The following is a 27,543-nucleotide window of genomic DNA, read 5'->3' on the forward strand; positions in this document are numbered from 1 at the left end:
TTCAGTCTTAGATTTCGGCTCACAAGTTGTACCGTCAGCTGGTTTCTTGAATTCTGATCTATCCAAAAAGTTCTGCAAGATCAAACTGGTTTCATCCACCATATGTCTGATTATTGACATGCCAGCTGCTTGCTCAACATGTTCTCTTGTAGGAGCAGCTGAGTCCAAGCTGTCATTGACTCTACCCATCAGATATTGCACAATGAGCCTGTTTAAATTGTGTGTGTGCTCGGTAATGATGTCTTCATTGATCTCCAGAAGTTTAGCAAAGGTTTCGGGAACTTTGTTTCTCAAGGCCACCTTCAAGTCCTTCATTGTGCAGTTTTCCTTGTGGAGACTTTGCAGAACGTTACATGTAAACAACTCCAAGATGTCTCCAAAAGTCTCCTGCAGAGCACAGGTGGTGCTGGGTTCTGGGTTCCCATTTGATAGTCCCAACCTCTCCTTCGGGGAGATGCTTTTGAAAAACGGTTGGACCGCAGCCATCAGGGCTTCCATGGTGACGGTCTGTGTCTCTATGGTTGGTGAACTCTGTATACTTGACATGATTATTTGTCAGGTTTGAAGATAAAATTCAGGTTTTCTGTGAGAACAACAGGCTCTGCAAGGAACAACTGCGAAGTGACGTTTAGGGGACTAGTACGAGCAAATAAAGACCCTGACCTATGACATCCGTCCACACGTCATAGGCATCAAACCCGCCCGCACAGCAGCCTTATGTAATTATGTACGAAGACACGTTGCGTCAGCAGCCACTTTACTGAGCATGTCAGACTATCTATTTATCTATTTAAATGATTTACATTTGGGATTATTCAATAATTTACAAGCGGCAGCCACCGCAGTCTGCATTTAATGCTTCCGGCTCATTAAGACAGTAGCGAGAGATGAGAGTTAGAATAACTAACTTTGTTACTGTGATAAACACTGACTGACAACATGCTAGCTGATGCTAATGTTGCAGGGTATAATACTATTAGATCTAATTGCTTTGATTATCTGCAGTTGTTTACCAATCGTGTCTCGATTGGTTTTGTCTGGTTTGATTATCTACATCTGCAGTTTGTTCACCGATCGTGTCGATTGGTTTTGTCTGACTCGATGTAGTGGACCGCGTTGCTGCTGCTCCTCCATAATAACACTGGAAGCGAAAGGAGTAACGTCGTGTCCGTGTCGTGTCGTATCTGCTTTCGTTTTTGTCCTTTACAGGTAAAATTCTGACTTATCACTGTCAAGCTTAAATACAGGTTTAAAGCTGTATTTAGGGTCACTGTTGGACCTCAGTGCAGCTTTTGACACTGTTGACCATGACATATTACTGAATCGACTGGAGAGTTGGGTTGGACTCTCCGGTCCAGTGCTTAACTGGTTTGAATAATACATAAAGAACAAGGATTTCTTTGTTTCAATTGGAAACTTCTCATCAAAGAGGTCAAAGGTCACATGTGGGGTACCCCAAGGTTCGATCCTAGGACCCCTCTTATTCAATATTTATATGCTCCCACTTGAACACGGTTGGTACAGGAAATAGTGTCACTAGCGCCCCCTTCATTTCCGGAATGCAATAGTCCCATTTCCATATAAGGTATGAGACTGACAGCGGTCCGTCCCCGCCCCTTTCTGTTTGCTGCAGCGAGGTGTACTTGGTTCATTACATTTGTCGAATGAGCAGGGAGTGTTTGTGGTCTCTGCGATAACTTGAGATTTCTTAAGAGTTATAATCACGTTAGATTTCTGGCCAGCTGCGTCTTGTGCTACATTTCTTATTACTGAGTGGCTATAACCACAATGTTTGTGTACAATGTTCAGCACTCAGTATGTGACAATGTAATGTTTAAAACTGTTCTTGAAATAACATAATAACACTGGAAGAGAAAGGAGTAATGTCGTGTCTGTGTCGTGTTTTTCCCCTTTACAGGATTATCACTAACTTGTTCGTTCAGCAGCGTAAATACAAACATCTGTGTGATGATCCAGTCCTGCTTCTCTCAATGATCAATTTTAGGGAAAAATAATTAACATTCAAATGTTACAAACAGACTTAATAATGCGTGTGTTGGTTCTCTGTTCCCATGTTATGGAGGGGGGACTGATTATTTCAGGAAGCTGAAATGTTTGGTTCCTCCCAAGTAACTTTGGCAAATAAAAAGCATCCGTTTCCAAACTCTCAATGGTTATGTGTGATTGTATGATTGAGACACCAAAAAATGAACAACTATAAATTTATTTTATCCAGCAATCTGTCATATTTTACATTACAACGGGATTTTCCAGAAAGCCATCACTCTCACCTTTTCAGGAAGTCTTCATTTTTCCTGCTCTTAACAATGAAGTATTTTTCCAGTCAGAAAATATTTACCAGTAATAAAGTAATTGAGGATCCAGAAATGTGAAGCAGACGGTTTCTATGGGTGGCGGGGCGTTCTGGATTCTGATTGGACAGCGCCTTCAGGGAGTGGGCGGGGCTTATCTGTCTGGTTTAACGTCTGGATGATGTGATGAAGCTGCAAGTGATGGGATTTTCGGCTCCTTTTCGAGATGCGGCTCTAATGGCTCTTTTTACTGTGGAGAGCCGGCTCTTTCGGCTCCCCATATATATTTTTGACATTATTAATTCATTAATAGCTTAAACCTAATTTTATAATATTTTGTTTCATTATTGACATTGTTAAGCACTTATGATGAGTAAAAATGCCGCATAACAATGCTATAGCAATACCGATGCGTGTGATGTCCGCATGTGCCTTTGCAGGTTGTTTGTCGAGCCTGCACGATAGGAAATGCTGACTTTGCACAGTCTGCACTCTACCCTGGAGCTTGATGTAGCATTAAAATGAGTCCAAATCTTGCTCCGTTTTCTGTCACTCATTTATTTTCACCTATTCAGTTCTCACACTGACTCCCCTTCTTTCTGTGCTTCTTGACGCTGAGTGAGTGTCTGTACATAAACACCTGCCGACAAACGCTATACAGCTTGGCCAATTGCCTGCCGTTTCCACAAAAAAAAGTGGAGATAAACTTTTTTTCAGTGTTTTCCCGCCAAATTATTAATTGAAACTATGTGTGATTGGTCAGATGTGTGGAGCACACGCTTGACATGAGGGCAGTGGACTGACCGAGGGAAAAAAACCTCTCCGCTCTAGCGCTGGCAGAAGAGCAAAACGCGCAAGAAGAGGAAGAAGGGGGAGAAGAGACAGCGAGGCACCGCAGGACAAAAAAAAACCGATGTGGGGAAAAACTATCGGCTCTGGCACTTGCAGAGCACAAGCACAACGACTGGGAGGCGGAGAGACAGCGATATACTGTAGAAGAAAACCCAGCTCCCAAATAGGATCCTAAAACGGCTCCCATTGTGGAGCCGGTTCCAATCGTTCACTTCAAAGAGCCGGCTCTTAGAGCCGGATCGTTCGCGACCGACACATCACTATTGTCGTGGCGGGAGCTAAAGGACCCCCTGAACTCTACGGACAGACGCTGAACGTCCCGGTTGCCTAGAGACGGACACTACGCAGCCGCAGTGAGCTGCTATCAACCCGCGTCTATTTTAAACGTCCTCGACCCGATTCCATGTCCTTAGAAGCAAAAACGCTTTAAAAAACAGACGTGAGTGAAAAGACGCGAATTATAAACTGAACAACTTCAGAGAGGATGGATACTGTGGACATCGGAAGACAAAAAAAAATGTGTCCGTCGTGGCGCAGTCTATATATCAGACAGAATGGATCATTAGAGGAACTGCAGACCCGCTAAAACCTAAAGAACCAGAAATCAGTGTCTCTTCATCCTCAATCATCTCCTGACGCTGATATGGTACAAAATATTTAGTTATTATTGATTCAGTTTCTTATTGTGATTTTAGTTGACTATTGTGGTTTGATTCTTTGCTTAGGATGTTGAGTTTGGATGATATTTAATAAATAATAGCATTAGCCAAAATAAGTGGCCATTTAAAGAACAAATCATACTAATAAATTAACAGTAAATATATAATTATTTCCTACATTATATTACTTTCTGTGTGTTTTATTCAAAAATTTTGATATACTGTATTTTATGAATAATTTGTTCAGTGGTCATTTAATGTATTTCTTCACTAATATTGTATTAATGTGGTTTACCAGTTTGGATAATCTGACTTCCTATCAATGAAGAAAAAACATGCTAAGCACAAATGCACCAGATCCAGACCTGTAGGCCAGGGCCGGTTCTAGACGGGGGCCGTGAGGGGTTCTGAAGAAATTCTACTAAATAAATGTCTTTTTTAAATATTCAGTGGTAGATATTGTTTTAAACCTTCACAATTTTATTTTAAGGTATTATCAAAATACATTAAAATTATTTTTTATAAAAATTTATTTAATGAACTAAACATTATGGTACTTCTGTTTTAACTGCTATATGAAGATAGGATCACACTTTCAATCTACTAAATCAGGATCTGCAGCCTGAATCTTCAGAGACACAAGTGACTCTTTGGTTCACATTGTTAAATAATGAAATATTGCTGTGTTTTTGTTTAATTCTTTTTTAGGTGTCTCCATAAAACACTGAGTATACTGCCCCCTCTATAACCAGCCTCTAAAGAAAACAATAAAGACCATTATATATATATATTTTTTAACCAGCTATAAGAGGTCAGACTTGTATCATCAGTGCCTTTATTCAGATGGCAATTTGCAATGCAAATTATAATGCTTTGTGATTTTTTGCAATGGGCAATGCAGTACTTAATTAATTTAGAATTATTTTTATATTTTTGAAGGAAATTGTGTACAGCATTGGCTTTATTTATTTGAATAGTATTTTGTAGTTCTGTACAAAATGTTATATATGTGCAAAATATTTGGATAAATAATGGGTTAGTCTGATCCTGGTCTTAGACTTGTTAATTACTCTTATTGGTCTTTTTTGAAGTTTGATTAGTGACTGTTATGTTGTTTTGTACTTAATTTCCCAAATCTCTCTGGAGTCATTTAAATAAGGTAAAACTAAAGAACAGTGCAGAATGATAGATTGTTTCTGTGTCTGTGAATAGAAAGGTGTTTGGTACTGAAACTATGACAGGCCCACTTCATGAACTGTGAACTGAAATATTAAAACCCCGACTCATCATGTCTACTTTTCCATAGATGGACATTCATTCTTGTTTAAAGAAAAAAGGCCAACAGCTGCATAACGTTCAGACAAAAATAAGGGTAATGCAATTTCTAAGAATGATTTTCAAATAAAGTTCAGGTTAATGACTAGTTTTCACTAGTCATTAACCTGAACTTCTACCTTGATAGTAAACTGGTTTTAGGTTTATTAATCCTATGCATTTAGTAAAATGTTCTTCAAATGACTGGAAATGCAGTTTTGAGTAGATTTTATTTTAATTTCTGGGAGAGCAGATCACACTAGGACCGTGTCTCTCCACAGCTGCTTGTGTCTCATTAATGTTAGCAGATGTTGGCAGGTATGATGTAATCTTGAGATTCTGTTTCAAACTGAGTATGTACACCTCTGGAAAAAATGTAAAGTTTCTCTATAAGTATATGTTTGAGTAAAATGAACATTGTTCTTTTATCCCATGAATTACTGACAACATGTCTCTTAATTTTGTTTGTGAATGTCTAGATGTAGAAAACTGCACCAACAAATATCTTCTTAGCCTTACTGGGGGCTAAGCACCCCTTACGGTCAGATCCTAGAATCGCCCCTGGGTACTGGTCCATTTTATCAAAGTAGATGCAATGATGACTCAAACTTTTACAAAGCAAAACAACAAATTAGAAAATAGAAAAAAATTCAAACACTTTTTTAAGCAAGTTCTTTATGTGTTATATAATAAGTCCACCCAACAAAGCGTTAGTTCCAAAAATATATATTAAAAGGCAATAATTATTGTGACAGTCATGGTAAGTTTGAGTGCAACTTCTAATCACACCTGCAATGTTTTACAGTGTAATGTTGAATGGCATATTGTTATTTTCAGCTTTGCTTCAAACAACATTGGATTAATAGGGAGGAAGTTGAGAGCTACTTCCTGTTTCTGACCTCACTTTCGTCTGGATCTGAAAAAGAGACGGTGGAGATCGCTTCATGATGCAGAACGTGAATTATGAATGAAGGTCGATAAATTTGCTCTCTAATGTGTTTCGGTTGAGCTTTTCAGGCTCGCAGAACATCTGCTATAACATTAATCCAGGTCTTGGATTGTTCTGCTGCAGCAGCTGTGTCGGCTCTTACATTAGTGCTGAGTGTATACATGTGGCTGTCTGCTGAATGCTGCTGACTGTCACTTCATGCAGCTCTAGTGTTTCTGTTTTTGCTCCTCCGCACCTCTCTCTCCCTGTGTGCAGATTTGCAGTGTATAAAAGCCTCTCTGCTGAGGCTGCTGCTCTGCAGAGGAAAACTAAAGGATCCAGAGGAACCAGAAAAGCGTTTGTCATCTTCTAGCCGTGAGTAACGCACGTCATAGTTTGTGCAGTTAGATAAAGTAGAGCTTAATATTTATGCATACTGATCATGTGAATGGACTGCTTTCTCTGAGTTTGCAGTGGCAGATGACTCAGCATTTTTTCTATCCTTGTTTTGAACTGTAAAAAAGCCAAGCAAACTTACTGTATAGTGGACACTAATGTTTAATACAACCTTGATTTTTGACAGGGTAGTAGATAAATTATATTTTGCATGACTGGTTCATCAAAGTGTGGACCTGATTTGGTATTTTGGGGATGCCACCCCCCAGTTGTTTGTCCTACAGAGATTGATCTGTTGAAACCCTGGGTGATCCTATGTGATGCCTCCTATTCAGAAACCAAATACCTCGGCTTTTGCCCGTTTGCTTTTTGTCTGCTGTGTGCTGAATCAGAGTACCAGACATTTGTTTTTGAAATCTGTCTGCGCGGCAGACTCCTCATAAACAACAAACCAAGAAGACATGTTTAGCTAGTGATCTAATATATTTTTCTTTGCAGGCCTTGAAAACCCATATTTACCCTGTAACCATGGCTAGAAACCTGCTAAGGAATCCCTGTGGAAATGGTGAGATGTCTTTTTGTTTCTTCTCTTATGCAGGTCCAAACTGTACCAATAATGTATAAAGGAGTCAACACTAGACTATAAGGGGTTGTGGTGACACAGACATTTAGAGTTGTGTGTCATTAGCATAAGCATAGTAGCATATATTGTAACATAATACAATCTGAGCAACGAGGCAGTACTGTTGGCTCTACACGGAAAAGATCCAAGAACAGAGCCTTGAGGAACTACAGTTTATAAGCTTCATACAAAACAGTGTCGTGGTGAACCTTTTTGGTGTGTCAACTTTTAAAGAGTTTTCACTACATGTGATGTATATTTCTTTAAAGGTCCATATAAAAATCTGATACTTTGCAGTTTTAGCAGAAGTTTCAATGTTCACTTCCAGAGTGACACAATGTCACCAAATTCCCCCAAATCTCAAGATAGTCTAAAGATGATTCGTACTATCAATTATCATCAGTCAATATGTTTAATGAGAGCTAAGCATCACATAGCATCAACATCATTAGCATTGTACAAGATTTATCATTTAGAAATAAATGATAAATCTGTACAAGATGTACAGATTCAGCATTGTACATATTGTATGTCTTTAGCTATGAGCTAAAAAAACTAATAATTAAAAAAATATATATTTGAAGTTTTTATCTTGGACATCAACACCGGACCAATTAACCCACAAAGCAATTTGAATTAGTGAGTGAAATTTACTCTGAGGAATGTGACGTACTGGTTGTGACTAATATGTAATCAGACCTCCAAAACATACATGTTTTAAATAACCTTTACATGATGGCCAATTGTATTTTGGCTGAAAGTGAACAAGTAAGCTCTGGTGTCTTGAGATTGAAAGATTAATTCTAGATTTAGAGATAAGCTACATAGTGCTACAATTAGCCATTTGAGACTGAATTTCCCTTCTAGAGCAGCTGGAATCCTGGGAGCTGACAGAAAACGGTGGGAACCAGTGGAAAGTGGAGGACATGCCAGGAGACTGTGGTCATGACTTCTGCACTGAAGAAGTGACCAAATATTTTGTGACTTCCTTTGAGTGAGTGGTTGTTATCATTTGTGTTACAGTATAAGACAATTATACCACATGTAAATAAACCTGTTACGCTACCATTCAGACCTGTCTGTCTTTAGCACCAGCTTTAATACGCCTAATGTCTCATGCACCACCTGAACTCTGATTCTATAATTCTCATCAGCGGTGGACAAACTTTCACTCATCTGCAAATGCACTCAGTGGAGCTGTTTCTTCGCTAAGAGCTTTAGCACTTTTGCTAACTTTGAAAATGTTTATCGTACTTAGCTTCCCTTGAATTCATTTTTTCCGGATAAATACTAAGGCGCTAATTTACTTAGATGTTTTTTAAACTTTCATTTGAAAGTTTAAGATCTGTGTTGAAGTTTTGATTGTCGACTATTTTTTAAGTAGTTAGAAGTTAATTCACATACTCTTACTATGAAGTGGGTGAAGACAGTTTGTGCAGCACTTCCGTTTTCTTTCCTCGAGTTTTATTTTGTCCAATAACTTTATTTAAAAAAAGAAACAAACAAAAACAAAGTACAACACAGTCAGCATCCAAGACATAGACATGGATACAATGTCTATGAGCAATATAGAACATATCAATTATAATGTCAAAATTAAATTAGTGTAGTCTTTCAATGGCAGTTATAATTTGAATGGAAGTTAGTGCTTTAGCATGAGCTTCTGCTAAATACTGTATTGGTGTTATTCTTTAGTGTAAGCAGAACTCATGTTTATGATGACTGCATTAAGGTTAGAGCAACTAATGTTTGAGTTAGCGGTGCCCACCACTGAACCTGATTTAGCTAACTGCTAACAATCGTCCCCATGCATTATCCTAGGCTTTGCCTAAAAAGGCAGGTGATCGACCTGATAGAGGAGGGTTACAGCCCAGAGCAGCTGGACGCTCAGCCTCCTGTCACAGTGAAAGACTGGTAAGACTTGAACATACAGGTAAGACAGACGCTTTGCATCAGGATGCAATCACACCAGCCCTGTTTAGTCAGCTTTAATCAAATTCTAGTTAGTCAAGAAAGTCCGGTTTGTTTGGTGAGGTCTGAATGCTCAATCCAACTTTGATGCAGACCAAAAAAATCCAAACTCTGGTCTGCCTAAAAACCTCGGTCTGGATTCGGTTCGAATGCATATGTGGATGCAAGTGGACTAGTGACCGATCCAAAAGCAGGAAGCAAAGTATAGCGCAGGCCATTCTGGGTCTGGAATAAATACAACAGTCCAGCATTTATACCAAAGACTAAAAAAATCCTACAACTGTCAAAATCTCCATTTTGATTAGCTTTTGTGAAGAAGGAAGTTGTGCTGGTCTTTTTCTGAGGTTTTTGTGTTGTTTCCTTCAGTAGATCTTGGTACAGAACCACCACAGGAGATGAAGTTTTTCAATTAGTCTGGATCATTTGACAGATTCCAATGTGAAAGCGAGCCGCACCAGTTGAATACAGGTAGATCTTCCAACTATCTGGGGGTCGGGTTGCGGAGGCAGCAGCCTAAACTGAGAGACATGGACTTTCCTCTCCCCAGCCACTTGGAGAATCCAAAGTGGCTGGGGAGTCCCAAGGCGTTCCCAAGGCGTTCCCAGTTCATCCCAGAAACAAAGTCATAGTCTGGACTTCCTCTGGATCTCCTTCTGTTGGGATGTGCCCTGAACATCTCACCAGCGAGGTGTTCAGGAGGCTGGTGAGATGGCTTTGAGAGCCCTGGTGGATCCAGCTGCACATTGTCCAAAGTGGCCAGAGCCCACAAATAAACACTTTGCTGCTGCATACAAACTGGTGTGACTAGAAAAAAAATGGTTTCCATTGCAATTTTGCAAAATACACACATATCAAAATGGTTAATAAGCATGATTTCCCCCACGCCCCCACCCCAAGTTGTCAAGCTTTCATTAAGCAAATTTATTTTTGTAATTCCAATTACATAATTTTATCATCAGTGGAAACACAGCTTGTGATGTCATCCTGCAGGTTCTGTGGCAGGACCGACTGCGGCTGCACCTATCAGATGACATCCTGTCTGCTGGATGAGAATAAAGAGGTTCTGCAGGAATACATTCATGATCCGGAGACTCTGGACCCCGAGGCAGACTCCTCATGGAGACAGGTTTTCAGATGCTTTCGTCTCTAATAGGAAAATAAAACCAACACATCTTGCAGTGAACATATTATCCAACCAACTATACAACCAGCAGTCTGCTTTCCCTTCCCTTGTTCATCTCCAGGTCACTCATACGTTTTATGACTACGGCCCTGGAATGCGTTTCATCTCATTCGAACATGGAGGATGTGACACCAGTTACTGGGAAGGCTGGTTTGGAGTTCGGGTCACTGGGAGCTCTGTGACGCTTGACGTCTGAACCAGAGGAGAAACGAGAAGAGGAGGATGGAAACAAGTATAGCCAAGAATAAAACATTCATTTATTAATCTTAGTTTATTTTAAATACTGTAGCAATTGCAGTATTTTCAAAGCAGCTGTTTGAAATCTTTTGGTTCAAGAAACTAACGTTCACACAAATAGGCACCTTCACTTTACTAACCTTTATATATTCAACCCAAAGCTTGCTGGACTAACCTTAAATTAGCCTCTAACTACTCTTTGCACTAATCAGCAATCCTTTAAATATTAATCACAGTAGTAAAATAAACTATTGCATGCAATCCAGAATGTGTTGACATGCACTGGTGATTTATTATTCATGGCATTGAATTACTTCCAGCCACATGGACTTCAGTAGGATTTTATGTGTTGGACCTACACAAAATAGAGCTCAACTGTGAGAAAGAAGATAAATGATGTTACCATGAAATGAAGACCCCCGCAGCACTGAAAGCGCCTGTAGTAGCGAGTTGCTAACAACTAATGAGAAAAAGAGCATCAACTGTGGCAACTTTTCTTTTTATATTCTTAGGTTAAGAGAAAAAAACAACCAAACAGATGGGAATCCGAGCTCACACACAACCACACCCAAAGGTAGATTAAAGAGCCAAATTAACCAAACAATAATGTTATAGGATATATAGTCAGAATTCTAATTGACTATATTTCTGTTCTGCTTCCTCATTAAATGAAAACGACACAATTTAAAATATAAACTGAATTTTTTAAATGAAGATTAGATTCAGACTGGGCTGACTGTCATTTTTGTAACTCACGTTGAGCGTTTTCAAACATTCTTTATTTCGTGTGCGGTTGTTAGTGGGTTTGGAAATGACTTTAATCTGAATATATACATTTTTCTATGTTAGACATCAATAACTGGAGTTTAATTTCAACATATTTTGTTCAAAAATGTCACCTTCTTGAAATAGGCCCTATAAAAAGGATCACTGACAAGTTGATTTGAGAGAATTTTTACATTTAATTTTTTTAAATTTTGAAATATTCCAATTAATTTAGTATTAAATTAATCCTTAATGTTACTTAGTGAATTTTCAATTTGAATAAACTGCAGAGAACATGTCATCCAACCAACTATACGGTTGTAATTAGTGACGCTGGGAACACACTACTTCACAGATCTTGAAAAGACCTGGAGTTTATACACCAAGAGAAGTGTCAGCAATTTTTTGACAACAAAAAAAATTGCTGAAAATATTTTCCCATTTGAAGGTGGACCTTTCATTACAATACCGAGAACATGTGTCATCTTTGAGCATGTTTGATGCTATAGTTAATATTTGGATATTATACTTTGCAAAAAAAAATCTGAAAACATGTTTTCATTTCCAAAATACTCCTATAAAATCATCTAAAATGTTAGCAAGAAACAAAGTTCATAAAATATCACACATTCGAACAAACCTTTTCATTAAATCAAAACAGAACATACGTACAACAGCAACTATTAATCTTTATAGTACAAAGTTTGTAACAACACATGCCAATCAAATAGTGAAAACCTTTTTGAAACATTTTTTAAGGTTTTACAGCCTTTGGATGTTAGAAGTTTGCAGACAGTAGTTAATACTCTCAGGAGTCTGAAGACATCACTTACTGATTCTAAACAAAATAAGCTGATCAAAAGTAGAAGCTCTGAGAGGTAAAGGTCTCTCTGCTTTAAGTAATATCGCATCAAATTATTAACCTGATCTTAAATAATTTGATAACTATTTAAAAGAAAATGTATATTCTGCAAAAAATACTAGGTGGTTTTACCCGGCACGTTTGCATCGACGGGCTTTAGCACAGTCCGAAACATTGGAACAAAATGTTCTGTGACAACAAAATGAAACAGAAAATTACATTTCTTTTACTGTTGAAACTTCTGATAGAGTTAACTCAACCTGGGAGAATCGCTTCAAACTACAGGAAGGAGACAGTTCCACTGTTCTCTTCGACTTCCAGGAACTTCAAATGTCGACCCAGTTAAATGCTTTAACTCAGTTTACGTTTTAAGTTAATAAAACAAATGTAAAAATACAACAAAAAAAATTTATTGATCGGAAATATATCAACTGCTCTAAAGCAGCATGTCATTTGTTTTAAGCAGTGGTGGGATTAATCGCGTTCATTGAAGAGTTTGTAATTAATCCCATTTTAATGCAAAACTATGTTAATCAAATAACCAACATTTTCCATTCAATGCCTCTTCTTGCTGCTAAATTATTGTATACACAGACATACGAGTCCAAAAACACAGATATTTATTATTTTTAATCTGTTATTTAGGTTATTCAATCATCATTTTGATGCAAAGTTCAATTTGGGTAGAATAACAGAAACGGATCCACGTGGAAGGCGGAAGAGGAGCTACTGCTGTTATTCTCCTTGCGACTGCATCTGTTTGCAAAAGGTCTCAAACTGCTGCTGCTCCAACTCTGTCATCACCTTGTTCAATGCATATATCTGAAAATAAGAGAAGCAGACACAAGTAGGAGTAAAAAAGGAAAAGAGCCCAGAAGACCAACCAAAACATCATTTGAGTATCTACAGTTTAAATTTGCAGTGAGGATGGGATACCTCTGCTCTCTGTCGCTGTTTGGCCTCCTGCTGTGCAGACTTCTGCTTGGCTCTGTCTCCTCTGGTCGGAGTCGAGTTCAGCTTTGGTCTGTCCTTGCGGCAGGCCGGCTCCATGGCGTCGCTTTAATTCCACCTGAAAAAGTCCAAGAGAGAAACTTTTAACCTGAAAAATCTTGACAGGGGGACAGATTGATAAATGTAGTCAGAAGAAGGTTCTACTGTGCTTCCAAAGGTTTTTCCACATCGCATTACGTTACACTAATATTTCAAATGTTCTTTTGTTTAAAATAAATTCTAAAAAGTGTGACATGCATATATGTTCACCTCCATTTCTTTTAATTTAAGAGCAACCAATTGAACTTGAAAATGCAGCTGAGGTTCACACCATCCTCAAACATACAGCCACAAAAGCATATTCATCAAATCAAATTTTATTTGCATGGCACAATTCAGCAGCAAAGTGCTTTACATCATAACAAACACAAAAACACAAAGTCATGCAACATAGAATCAACAATCAAAACACGACATTAAGTCAAGTGCCATCATTAAATTTGTAATTGATTACGTTTCAAATACAACTCTAAACAGGTGGGTTTTTAGTCGAGATTTAAAGGAAGTCAGTCTTTCAGCTGTTTTACAGTTTTCTGGAAGTTTGTTCCAGATTCATGTGAAAATGGCTCAGTCAAAAAAAGAGCAGGTAAAGACATAAACCCAAACACTTGAAGATGTAGCTGCAGCTAAAGGTGCTTCTACAAAACAAAAACTGACAGGGGTTCATTTATGCACTACTCTAAAATACACTTAAAGTAGCAGCTCTAATTGGACAAAGAACTTCAAGAGGTGTGAATACTTTTGAAGGCGTTGCACCTGCGCATCAACGCAACGCCGTTAACTTAAAGTCCAGGTGCTTTTGGAGCATAACTAATTAATTCGAAGCTAATAAACAGACGTATGTGAAAACTACACGTTCCCATAGCAACATGTTACTCTGAAGTCAAAGCAACTACCAATATTAATGTTAAGTGAGAATATTTATCGGGGCAGGTTGTTCTACGCCTAAATAGTCTATTAGTCGTTAAAGTTAGCGTATTAGTCAGTTCAGCTAACATTAGCCTGCTATCGGTTTGGTTTTACACGCTGACGTCTCAAATATTAGCAACATTAGCATTCTGATCGTGGTAAACTCACCTGCGATATGAGTCGAAGTCAAATGAAGCAATACAAGGAGGCTTTCATTAGCACTGAGAATTAAAACTGGCTGTGGGAGGCTACTAGCAGACAGAACAGCTGTTCTCTGTGTCACAAATAAACAAACCCGTGTTCAGCTGTATAAAGCTCATTAGTTCCGGTCAGGAATTTTCTTGACCTTCTATTTTTTTAGGTTTAATTTTTAAATATTGTGTTTTTCTAACTTTGAAAACCTCTATTTTTTGTTATGAAAATTAACTTTTTGATTTTTATACAGCAAATATAAAGTGCTTTAGCATCAAAACGTAGGAAAAAAATATTTAGACGTGACGCCGCTACCCCATGACTGAAATCAGTCTCTTATTAGCAAACTGGTAAACTAAAGTGTTATAATAACAAATTTGATCAATATTTATCAAGGAGGCTTCTTTGCCCCCAAGTTCCACCAAGAAAAGATTATTACACTCAAAGCAATTGCTAATAATAAAGCTATAGAACGCCAACGCAATTGCTTTCGGTTTATTTCAAATGCAATGAACACAGAGACGTAGAAGACACTGGAAAAGAAAAAGAAAGGAAGAGAAAGTTTAAATGGACAGAGACAGATAAGAATAGAGTAGATAAAGAAGGATAAAGAGAATACCTGGTTGAGTTTAGCTAGACTACTCTTTCCAACCCACTTTGGGGATTGTTGTATAGAATATTATTTCTGTTCATCTTCTTAACAACATCGTTTCTATTGTCTACAAAAAGATCTTAAATCCACTTTTTTGCCATAACTAACTGCTATCACTACTTTCTCTTGTGTTTTGATCAGGGAGAACCAATAGGTCTGACCACCAGATGTCGCCCTTGTATTACAGATCATCTTTGAATCCCAGTCTAATACTTGTATGTGACATGGCACATAATAAAAAGAAAATACTTACAAAGGCGTCTAGTGAAATGAACTGCTAGTTTAGCTCTTGAATTCATTTTTGAATCAGAAAAGTCAGCTGATAAGCGGACCGGGGTGCATGATGTGCAGACCCCCTCATGAAGCCTTCTCAGCGCATACATCAGCTGGGTGGTGAGTGAGTGTGATGGTGGTCCAAGAAACATTCACCACTGCTGAAACCAAAACAGCCACCAATGGCAACACAGAATAACCAAACACCCTCGTGTATGAAGTGAGCAAATTGTCCTCTTGTGCCAAACAACCTTACAGCATCTGCTGCTAAGATGGAGGTTTGAAATGCGCTTCTCTTCTCTCCACACCATAGAGAATAATCGAACGGCACACCAAACGGTTTACCTGGATTTCTCGGCCAGTGGCTCTATTTTGGAACAATATCCTCCCAAGAACTGGTGCCGAACTCGGCAGACAACAGCTGGCCATGCTGCCCCAAAACACACCACAGGATAAATGGAAGGAGTCAAACATGCTTTATTTACACTTTATTTCGGTATCACAAAACCTATTTTTATTTCCTTTTCATATTCTGCAGTTCATGCAGTTTCATAAAAATCCCCTAACTTCCATTTAAACGAATTGGACAAGCGGTCCACAGAAACCTGGGAATGATGTGTAGGTTCTACATAAAATAAACTTTTCAGTTCACTTGAGTGGCACGAGTGAACAAACTGGGAAGTCAGAAAAGCCATCATGGCCGTCGCCACCCAGAGAAAACCCGGCTGAAAGACGTCACGGTGCTAACCACGTCGTTTTGACTGACAGGCTGTTTCTGGGGAGTAAAAAAACGCAAACAGCCACAGTGATGACTGAGCGAAAGTTACATCCATCTATCCACCCATCCATTGTAAAAGCAATTAATTTAAGAACATTTGTAAGAAGGATGAAACATGATATTATTTTATGCCAAGCCTCTTTACTTGTGAGTTATTTGCAACATCTTCCGAGAAATGTTTTCTTTTAGTTTCTTTTGCTTTTTCTACATACCTTTTCCAGTGGTCTTTTTCCAAATAATTTGTGGGAAAATCAAACTGAAAATGAGTTATCCATTTTCAAGAAGCACTAAAAATGTCTGAGTTTTTGTGCAGTGATTTAAAATGTATCTTCATGAGATGTGGGAGTCTCTTAGCCAGAATTACCTGGAAGCTTCCAGCTTCCTGTAGGCCTGCAGCTGAAGCTAAGGGACCTGCGCACGCTGTCAGCCAGCAGAGCTGCAGCTACAGGGCTGATCTGGAGGCTTAAATGAATGCGCCGTCTACATGTCACAGTGGTTGTGCTGTATAGTTCATATGTTTCCACACTTTAAGTCCATGTGTTGTTGTGTTGAGAGGTTCTTTTGAAAACAGCTCTGGTCTATTTGAGCTGCTTCATCATTAAAGACCATTTATCCAATCAGGGGTATAACTTACTGCCAGTGAGATGGAAAACATTATTCCAAAAAAACAAGATGCCATCTTTGCAGAGCTCAGATCGTCGCTGTGGCAACAACTTTTGTGAGAAAATGAAGAGTTACTTATTATGTTCTGGGCATATAGTACCATTTTATAGCACTTTATGTACAGTATATCCCATGTAATTTAGAAAATACTTCCTCATACAGACGTCCACTGGTGTCAAAATATGTTTCAAATGTGAAGGGCTGAAAGATGTGATATACACAACAAGAAAACCTGTCTATCAATGCCTAAATGAGTAATGTGATGCAGGAGAAAAATCTACAATCTGTATTGACAAAGAAAGATTTAAGAAATGTTCAAAATGATTAGGATTATTAAAATAGACTTTACTTTTCTATACTAACCTGTTATTGTTAGATGCTAAGTTATAGTTAGGAGCCTTGTTCTTTAAATTAAGCTCGCTCTCCAGGGGTGAGTCCAGTTCTGACTGCTCCTTCACACCAGCAGACCTGAACATACAAACTGACGACAACCTCCTAACCCCACTCACCAGCCCCCTGCCAAAACACACACACACACATGCCCCCCCCACACACACACACACAGAGACCAAAGCACACTTTGTACAAATCCCTGTAGACCTGTACATATCCATACACACAAAGTCTTTCAGGAATAAAAATAAATGATCATGGCGAATGTGCCTAAAATAACTGGTGGCACATACAAACACACACTTACTGTACACCCATACAGTATGTAAAGCCAAGACATGCACACAGTTCGACTTTTTTCTTTGCAAACATAAGCCCCAAAAGACCTGGAGCCGCCAAAGCAAACATCACACAGCAACCAGAAAAAAAAAAGAACGATATGAACAGGATGTGACCTAACAAGAAGAGGTCATATACATGCATATACTACACTAGACCCCACAGCACACACACACACTGATCGCATGTTAGCTTTTAGAGGTTTCAGTTTTCTGATCTTATGCCTTCTTAACCCTAATCAACCTCCCTCTAAACTGTTGCAACTGTTCTTCAACCACTGAGCTGCGGGGGCAACAAGTTGCTGCAAAGCATCTCAGCCGTGTCTTCAGACGTAAAGGAAGGAGGTCAGAAAAAATGTAACTCAAGTCTCATGTTCACCAAATAAAAGTCCAGGAAATAAGTTCCAATCCAAATTTTATGGTAGGAATTATTTTAAAGAATGGTAGTAAATATCAAGAGCCAGTAGTCCTCAAAGTTTTGAGAAATTCATGAAAATTTCCTAAAATTAAATTCTAGTCACATTTTATTATCAATGCAAGTCGATAATCTATAACTATTACCCATAAATGTTCCAATAATGTCAAAACCTTAAGTATGAACAAAGTCCATACAATGAAGTTAAGGTGTAAATCTATAGACCTGAAAAATCCCAATTTTCCTTGTAGTCTAGTCAATGTCAAATGGCAAGATATCAGGAGCTACAGATGTGTTCACAGCACCAAGGGGGAAAGACTAGCCATCAGATTTTAAAGGGTTTGGTAACAGCCAAACCAGAGTTTCCTCAGCTCCTGTCATGCTCACTGTTCTCCTTCCCTCAGCCTGCCTCACTGGTCTCCCCTCCCAGCTGCACCCAGTTCCCAATCAACCACCTGTCCCCTGTGGCTAATCAGGCTCCCCATTCTCCTTCACAGACTGCTGGATTCTGCCTAACTTAAGTTTTGTATATGTTCAGTAACGTCTCTAAATATAATATCTCCAACTTCAATCACTGCAACAGAAAACGAAATAACATTGAACTGATGAAATGGATGAATTTGTACTCAAAGTAAAAATTGTTATTGTTGGTTTTTAGTCTGTCTTTGAAATTGCTGAAATTTCCTGTTTTGATTTAATTTAATTGTGTGTTTGATGTTATTTTGTGATGTCCATTTATAATGTTTGTAAAATATTACAATTATTGGGGCAGTTGATTTGAATTTTGTGTTTTGATTTTGTTTGTGTCTTAAGTTGTTTTTTTTGTAATATTTGTAAAAGCATGATTTTATTGTAATGTTTGTGGTGTGAACTGTAGAAAGTAGAGATCCTTAAATTTATACATAAAAAAGTGATAGAGCCCACAACTCTCAGAAACTCTAAGGTCTATTTCATACCTCCCTAATTGAATGCCTCTTGAACATATCTATTTTGGGAAAGTCAGGACAGAAATTTTGCCTTTTCAGGAAATTCTAACTTGCCAACACCTTTTTTTACTCCCTCAAATCAGTTGTTACTGCTAAAATCTGTGTCTTGCCTCAGGATAAGTAAAATGCTTTTGTGCCACAAGGGGTCAAGGCTGAAATGCGCAGCTGCCTGCGCATCTGTGTGGACATACTTGTTCAGCATAACCAACCTGTGTTTCCTCACACACAGCCAGAAATGTTCCTCTAATTGCCATCGCTCACCTCCTACACGACTCCGTCTTACTCCTCGGCATCGGCGAGAGTCGGGCACAGGAAGAGGAGCGAGGAGGAGCGCGGGGTTAGGCTGATGAGGGTGATGGTGGTGCTGCACAGGAGGAGGACAGAAGGGGAACAGAGGGTCCTTTAAGTCCGCCCTAGGAGACAGCGGGGTCAGTGTGTTTGGCCTGGCCGGCTTTCACCCGTCTCTGCCTCTCACTCTCACTTCTCCCTCTCTGTCCCAGGAGCTGCTTCTCATTAAGCCTATTTGGTTTGGCCGACTCGCGCTGGCACTTAGCAGCAACACGCTTGCTGTCACGAGCGCGCTCCGACGCGCCTCGCGACCCACGCACACACGTACAGGCCGCTTTTGTTTGTTTTGGCCGCGACAAGGTGCCACTTAGCAGACCTCTAAACGCCAACGATCCGCCAAACACACCACGGTGTTTACTTTCGCCAAGCTTGGACTCATTCATACACACACATAAACATGCAGAGACAGGGCTGTAAACATGGAGGACCAGCTAAAATATGAATTCAAAATGTCTTTCTAAATCACAGGAGTTTAATGGTAACCCGTAAAGCGATAATGTGTATTGTTTTGTTTTTGCATGAGTAATCAAATGATGCTCTTTTAAAAAAACACGTCAGTATAATTAGAATATAATCATACGTTTCAACTTCTTTTCCAAAATTTCAACTTTTTCACAACGACTTGTGAAGGGGGATGAAAAAAGATACATGGCTGTTTCATAAGAACCTAAAAAGAAAACAATTCTGAACCCTTTCAAGGATTCAGCACTAAATAAAATCAGCAACCATTTGGCCTTCACTGAGGAAAAAAAAGCAGGTGAACCAACTTGAGCCTCTCCAAGTAAATATACTCGGTTTATTAAGTTGTCATGTTCAGCAAACATAAATAAAGTTTGACAAACTTTATTTATTTAATTCCTTTACATGTAAAAACTTTACTCATTTTTTCAGCAGCAGCTCCATTTACAGTGTTCAGGAACCCCTGAACCTCTGTGTATGTTGGACCTACTTGCAGTTCAGTTTACGTACATTTTTTGAGGATTTTTCAGTGGAACTTTGGATAATTCCCAGAAAATTTCCTCTAACATATTTTTTGTAGTGCATATTTATTGCTTTTTTTTTTTTTTTTTTTTTTTTAGAATTTCATCTGTTCTAATGGAGCCTTGGCGAAAATTCAAGCTGGGAGACTTGACCCAGCTTCTCCTCATCATCTAATCACCACGCCTGGCCGCAGCCAACCCAGACCGGAGCTCCACGCCGCTCCAGCCAATCGTTGTCCAAGGACGCCTTTAAAAGTTTAAGCTACCCTGGGGTCTTCCTGCTCGTCAGCCGTGCTTTGATTAGTCCGCTGATTCGCTCTCGATCACATCTAATTCCGATTCAGACGATCCATTTGCCTCCCCCAACCTCTTTCCTGTCGATCCGGTTCTTCAGCCTTCTCCCGATTCGCACCGCCTTACCTCGGCTCTCATCTTTTCAGTGAACCTCCTCCAGCACACCGTCTCCTCCCTCGCAAATCGGCTCCAAGAGCGCTCCCTCACCGCGCCAACTCAACCACTGGCTCCCACCAGCGCTCTTCCCCATGCGCAGGCAGAGCCGATCGAATTCACTCTGGCCAACTCCCTCCCTGGACGAGTCTCAGGTAAGACGTATCCATTCGCTCCCCGTCTTTGCCTCACAAACCTCCTGAACACACCGTTGTGTCTCCTCATTACCGTTAGGCCGCTCCTATGCTCTCATCTCTCCCAAACTGCGATCTAAGATCCTGCAAGGACAATACGCGAACCTCGTTTCTCTCATTCTTCCGTCTCCTGAAGTGGATCAGCGTGTCTCCTCGACAGATGGACTCACCGCTATCTTTAAATCCAGCGATCCCCGCCTGTCGAAGAATCTCTCCATTGGAGAGTTTCTGGCTGCCTTCAGCGTCTATCGCGACGTCATATGCTCAGTTTATCCAGACCTCCGCACAGAACTCGACTCGTATCTCTCTCTCATTGCCGATCTTAATCTCAAATGCAACAGATCTCTATTTTACCAATATCATAAAGCGTTCGCCCCCAAAGCTGCGACAACCCTGTCCCAATCCGGCATCTGCAGGGACTGGTCGGTCCTGGACACAGAACTGCTGATCATGTTCACTCAGGCCTCATCATGCCTCACATGTACCGCAGTCGGCCACCAGAGCGCGCTCTGCCCCACAATCCCTTTAGCCGCCTCCGCCCCTGCCCCCCCATTCCAAAACCCCCCTTTTCTCTCCGTTACTCTTCGGTCGATCATGCCATCTCACTTATTAAAGCAAGAGGGCAGGGCGCCTGCCTCGCTAAAGCTGAGATCACCTATGCTTTTAAAGTAATGCCGGTACACCCCTCCGACTGGCATCTCCTAGGTGCCAAGTGGAAAGGCTCCTTCTATTTCACCGTAAGGCTTAGTTTCAGCTGCAGGAGTAGTCCCAGTCTGTTCGACAACCTCTCCGAAGCGCTGTGCTGGATACTTCTCAACGTCTCTAGAGTACCCGCGGTCCTTCACCTCCTCGACGACTTTCTCCTCGTCAACCCCCCACCGCCTCGCCCGGTCCATCACTGTCTGCACTTCGCCAGCTTTTCATCTGAGTAGGCGTTCCTCTTTCTGCTGAGACAACAATCGGCCCTGCTACATCGCTCAAATTTCTGGGGATTACACTCGATTCAGTCTCCATGGTCGCTTCGCTGCCCGCGGATAAACTGTCCCGAATCCGAGAAGTCTCCCGCTCTTTCGTCTCAGTATCGATAGTCTCTAAATGCCAGCTTCTCTCACTGCTGGGCCACCTTAACTTTGCCATGCGAATAATCCCCCAGAGCCGGTCCTTTATCTCGTGCCTACTCGATCTGGCCAACTGGTCCCCTCACTATTAGACCGCATCGTCTTGGATGACGGCTGCTGCTCAGACCTCGCGTTCTGGCCGAAGCTACTTTCTGACTGGAACGGCATCTCATTCTTCTATAATGACGTCATCCTTTCAGCCGACTCGCTTCAGTATTTTACAGACGCGGCCCTGTCTTCCGGTTTTGGGGGCTTCTTCAAAGGAAAATGGTTCGCTGGGAAGTGGCCCCCCACTTTTCCCCAGTCCGAGTCCTCGGCTTTTTATGAAATAGTCCCTATCGCCATAGCATGCTGCCTTTGGGGCTGTCTTTGGAGCAGAATGCGTATCTCGGCTCGCTGTGACAATGCCGCCATGGTTCAAGCTATCAATAAAGGACGCTCTCCCTCCAGATCAATCATGCCTTTCATCCACCATCTCGTCAGACTCCAGACCCCGACTGACGCCTATCAGTCTCACCAAGCTGCAGACCCCGACTGACGCCTATCAGTTTTGGCAGACTGCAGGCCCCAACCCACGCCTATCAGTCTCATCAGACTGGCCCTACCAACGTGGCGCGCCTATCAGTCGTCCGACTGCAGGTCAGCCAGGCCTCGGCCCGGCTCCCTCTTTTGGGGGAAATACTATCCCGAGCTCGCCGAGCAGACCTCCTGCTCACGGCGATCCTCGGCTCACGGTCTTCTGCCGGGTCTGAGCGCCAAAGAACTTGTACCATTAGATATTTTTAACTGCTACTTTCTTCTCTGTGTGAGTCTCTCCAGATTGAAATGGAGCCTTGGCAAAAATTCAAGCTGGGAGACTCGACCCAGCTTCTCCTCATCATCTAATCACCACGTCCGGCCGCAGCCAATCCGGACTGGAGCTCCACGCCGCTCCAGCCAGTCGTCGTTCAAGAACGCCTTTAAAAGGTCAAGCGACCCTGGGGTCTTCCTGCTCGTCAGCCGTGCTTTGACCCACCTCCTCCCCATCTCCACCTTCATCATGATGGACGTCCTCCAGGATCCCTCCGTGCTCTCCTATCTCCAAGCTCCGCTCCACCACCAGTTTCGGACCCTGGGGGGGAAGACTCTCCCGAGCTCGCCGAGCAGACCTCCTGCTCACGGTGATCCTCGGCTCATGGTCTTCTGCTGGGTCCGGGCGCCAAAGAACTTGTACCATTGTACCTTGTACCAAATCTTTTTAACTGCTACTTTCTTCTGTGTGTGAGTCTCTCCAAATTGAAATAGAATTGACATGTGGCAAGGCCATCAGAGCAAAGGTCAACGAGCTGGGATTTGACCCCGCGAAGGCCACATCAATGTTTGTAGCTACTGCAGATGTGTAGCACCCCCACCACTGTACAACCACCACAGCCATATCTGAAATCGTCTGAAGAAAATGCTCCATGGGAAACTGAAACACTGAAGAGCAATGCTACTTGACACGCTATTGGCTGCAGCCAATCCAGGAGCAAACTTCATTTTCCTTGGTGCTGATTGGCTGCAGGGAGACAAAGAAGATCATGATGTTAGCTTAAATTGCAAAGTTTTAATCCAAATAAAATATATTACTTCAATCTATTTTCGGATGATGTCATGTGATAGACGAAAAGGAGAGCAAAATTGTGATGTGACCCACAAAACATGCATTAATTTGGCCAAAGCAAAATTAAAAACGATCACATGTTTCTATTTCTATTCATTTTCTGATTTATGTTCTCCTCGCCTGACTTATCAGCTGATGTGGACGACCATGTCTCAGTAATGCTGCCTGTGAACAAGCCTGGGTGTGATGTCCAAAGTTCAGAAAAATATTTTACAACTTCAGTCTTTAAACTTCTCCTCACCTTCACCACTGACCTGCTCTTGTCTATGGAGGTTCTCTGACCGTCCTCTGCAGCCTTCAGACTTAATGGGATTAATTTAAACACACACCTTGGGCTATGTTTACTAAATAGGAGGCTGGTAAGGGCAATTATGTGCAATGAGTGTAAAATACTTGTTTTTATTTATGGATGTCAGGTCGGAGAAGACAGAAAACAAATCCATGACAATGACTTGACACAATCTGTCGGGTTTCCATAGAAACTTTTTAATCTAATTTTAATAACTGATTGAGTACACTGCACTGCTTGACTCGGATCAATTAGGATTTTTTTGTGATTAAACTGAAATTATTTTGTGTAAAATGCATTGAGACCTTTGTTGTGAATTGGACTAAATAAATAATTGATTAAATGGTCAGTCATATGACATTGTATTGAGTTGTGTTTTTAAGGTGACAGGTGTGTAGAAAGCTCAGGAAATGTTAATAAAATAATAATAAATTCAGACAACACATAAGACATCATTTAAATTATGGAATTTAAAAACCGATTGTCTGATCGGATGAAAGAAGTGCCTTTCAGACAGCATCAGTGCCTGTGTTTCTGACACCACTTTCGTTTTCATAAGGTTGATATTATACACATAAGAGTCTGTCGCAGCCACACTGCTCTCCTACAGCTGGCTAAACCAGAGAAAAGCATACAGCCATTAAAACTCTACTACGACACAGACTCAACGCACTGTACATGTGGCAGGAAACAAAGGCGCGTTCTCTCACCAAGTGTAATTTGGACCCCAAACGTCCCAATTTTCTGTCTGGAATAGACTGCAGAAGCTTAAAACCCGGTTAGGTTTAGGTTTCCCTGTTCACCCAGCAGGAGGACGGTAAACAATACCATCATTCTCAGGATCTCACTCGTATTTTTGGCACATGCATCTATATACACCCACATCCAGACAGTGGCTGTGTGGACTGGGCCTCTGGTAGTTATATAACTATTGTATACAGGTACAATAGTCTCTCTCACTTACATATATAGATAGCTGGACTGTGAACACACACTCCATTCAGTGAGAAGTGTTTTCCACCATGGGGCCAGGCACACTGCGACCCTGTGGTCAGAAATATTGCTCAACGATTGTGGATTACAACCAACAACCACTCTTTTCTTTGGAACATTGGAGAATCCGTGTGCAACTTGAATTTCATACACTGTTGGTAACAAGGCAATAATACAAGTCATGTGACTAAATACCATGAATTATGTTGGGATGTATTATCTAACAATATCAGCTTTTCTGTATAGATTAGTTAACTCTTTAAAGTGGCAGTATTATGAAAAAATGGACTTGTTCACCATTTACCTCCTGTTATAATGTTATGTCCTCATAAAAAAGCATACCGTGAGTGTTGTTTTGATTCTTTCATGCATGTTTGAGAAATCCTTTAGTCTCCCATAGCAATCATTCAGCTGTGCAAAGCACCGAGCCCCGGCTTCAAAGATGAAGCTCCTCAGTTTCTAAGCTTCTGCTTCACAGAGCAGAGCAGCCCTCCCCCACAACACCCCTCTCAGCTCCTTCTGTTCAACGCTGGTAAAAATGTTGTTAAAATAGAGGAGACATGACAGAGTGTCAGAAAGAGAGCTTTTTTTTAAAGAGACACAGACCCAATTTCAATGCATTAAATTACAAAGTCAAACTTGCTTGAAGTCATATTTGATATAACATGTTTATAAAAACTGAAGTTAACATAGTTACTTGATTGTGCTATAAAATGGCCCTATGTGCCTGGAAAACAAATAACATTGCTCCTTTAAATAATTTTTTTTTTTTAGAATTGGGGGATCTCAAGGTGTTTCCAGGCTGAATGGGGTACCTGGTTCCACCTACAAGTTCTGGTCTTCCTTCTGGTCTCACTCCAGTGGGACGTACCAGGAAAACCTCCAAAGGGGATCAGATGCCTGAATCTCCTCAACTGATTCTTTTTGATGCAAAGAAACAGTGGCTCTACTTTGAGCTTCCTCATCCTGAATCCAGCCACCGAACAGACAAAGCTCATTTCAGCAGCTTGTATCCAAGATTTGTTTCTTTCAATTTTGATTACTATCCCAAGACAGAGTGGCCAAAAAGCTGTGTGATATTCTTGATAAACTTGGTCTAATTCAATATCTTAACCAAGCAACACACAATCGAGGTCACACACTGGATCTGGTACTGGACTCTTGGGTCCAGTCCTCAACTGGTTCATATCTTACATAAGGAACAGGGATTTCTTTGTTTCAATAGGAAACTTGTCATCAAAGCGGACAGAAGTCACATGTGGGGTACCCCAAGGTTCAATCCTACGACCCCTCTTATTCAATATCTATATGCTCCTATTAGCTCAGGTTATAACAGGAAATAAGATTAATTACCACAACTACGTGGATGACACACAGCTCTACATTACAATGTCACCAGGTGAATCTGAACCCATCCAATCACTGAATAGATGCTTAAAACAGATAAATGTGTGGATGTGCCAAAGCTTTCTTCAGTTGAACAGAAACAAAACAGTTATTATTTTTGGACCTAAAGAGGAATGATCTAGAGTCAATGCACAGCTTCAGTTATTACAACTAAAAACCAACGATCAGGCCCCAAACCTAGGAGTAGTGATGGACTCTGACCTGAACCTCCAGAGCCACATAAAGACAGTTACAAAGTTGACCTTCTATCACCTGAAGAACATTTCCAGGATTAAAGGACTAATGTCTCAGGAAAATCTAGAGAAAGTCAACCATGCATTTATCTTTTATTGCCACAGTGTCCTGACGGATCTGCCTAAAAAATCAATCCTCCAACTGCAGCTCATCCAAAATGCTGCTGCTGGTGTTCTGACTAAAACCAGGAGGATAGAGAACATCACAAAGTTTTAAAGTCCCTCCACTGGCTCCCTGTAGCTCAGAGAATAAACTATAAAATACTGTTAGTTTATAAATCACTGAACAGCTTAGCATCACAATACATTAAAGATCTGCTGTTGTTGTATCAACCTTCCAGAACTCTCAGATCTTCTGGTTCTAGTCTGCTCTGCATCCCAGAACCAGAACCAAACATGAAGAAGCAGTTTTCAGCATCTATGCACCACAAATCTAGAACAAACTTCCAGAAAACTGCAGAACAGTTGAAACACCGAGTTCCATTCAAAATAGACTAACAACCCAGCTGTTCAGATTTGCTATTGATACATAATCATGAAACATCAAACAATAATCTGAAGCGTTAAGACGACAAAATGTAATGTTGTTGACTGTGTTCTATGACTTTTTGTGTTTTTATGATGTGAAGCACTTTGAAATGCCTTGTTGCTGAAAGGTGCTACACAAATAAAATCTGATTTATTTATTTGATTAATTGATTAATTGGTCAATGTGAGGGACTTAGACAGACCAGTGTATCAATAGCTTTGTTTTTCAGCTCAGCTTTGTCTTCATTCCAACAAACCAGAGCAGAGTTTGCATTACTGCAGATGAAGCCCCAGTCTGTCTGCTGGTGTCCCGTTCCATCTCACCATCACTCACAGACAAGACAACATGAGACTTCTGGTGTTTTTATACCCGATAGTCTGGTAGACTCGGTTCGACTGGGGACCAAAACTGAAACTGTTGTTACATTTTCAGCTGGTGTGGTTCTTGTTCAGACTGAACTGTGTCAAACCAACCAAGCCCTTTGAAAAATCTCTTCACCCCTTTGCCAGTGGGGGCGCCGCACCAAGAACCACTGAAGTAAATTGCATAAAAATGTATGAAGAAGACACTGAGCGAAACTTCCTTCTTCTCAAAATGTAAACAAAAATTGAGT

The 27,543-nt window shown here is 40.6% G+C and overlaps 2 protein-coding genes and 1 long non-coding RNA gene across 4 annotated transcripts; 1 reads left to right on the plus strand and 2 right to left on the minus strand.

Moving 5' to 3' along the window:
* Nucleotides 1-1,099: 1,099 nt before the first annotated feature.
* Nucleotides 1,100-10,742, plus strand: fbxo2 (F-box protein 2). Of its 2 annotated transcripts, none has more exons than XM_028002891.1 (7): nucleotides 1,100-1,209; nucleotides 6,342-6,440; nucleotides 6,960-7,026; nucleotides 7,951-8,077; nucleotides 8,905-8,997; nucleotides 10,045-10,180; nucleotides 10,299-10,742. In XM_028002891.1, exons 3-7 carry the CDS (start codon nucleotides 6,990-6,992, stop codon nucleotides 10,431-10,433), a joined length of 528 nt encoding a protein of 175 aa, XP_027858692.1. In that variant the 5' UTR covers nucleotides 1,100-1,209; nucleotides 6,342-6,440; nucleotides 6,960-6,989; the 3' UTR covers nucleotides 10,434-10,742. The 2 variants fall into 2 exon arrangements, with proteins under 2 accessions (XP_027858692.1, XP_027858693.1); XM_028002892.1 differs by having other exon boundaries at nucleotides 7,956-8,077.
* LOC114135533 (uncharacterized) lies at nucleotides 4,716-27,543 on the minus strand. Its single transcript, XR_003593609.1, has 3 exons — nucleotides 27,533-27,543; nucleotides 21,950-21,951; nucleotides 4,716-5,085 (listed from the first exon to the last, which is right to left on the minus strand). It is a non-coding gene; the product is annotated as an uncharacterized LOC114135533 (long non-coding RNA).
* On the minus strand, nucleotides 11,881-14,378 carry svbp (small vasohibin binding protein). Its single transcript, XM_028002894.1, has 3 exons — nucleotides 14,229-14,378; nucleotides 13,038-13,170; nucleotides 11,881-12,923 (listed from the first exon to the last, which is right to left on the minus strand). The coding sequence occupies exons 2-3, from the start codon at nucleotides 13,149-13,151 to the stop codon at nucleotides 12,837-12,839; spliced, it is 201 nt and encodes a 66-aa protein (XP_027858695.1). The 5' UTR covers nucleotides 13,152-13,170; nucleotides 14,229-14,378; the 3' UTR covers nucleotides 11,881-12,836.

The sequence above is a fragment of the Xiphophorus couchianus genome, chromosome 20 (genome assembly GCF_001444195.1).
Source record: "Xiphophorus couchianus chromosome 20, X_couchianus-1.0, whole genome shotgun sequence".
NCBI lineage: Eukaryota > Metazoa > Chordata > Actinopteri > Cyprinodontiformes > Poeciliidae > Xiphophorus > Xiphophorus couchianus.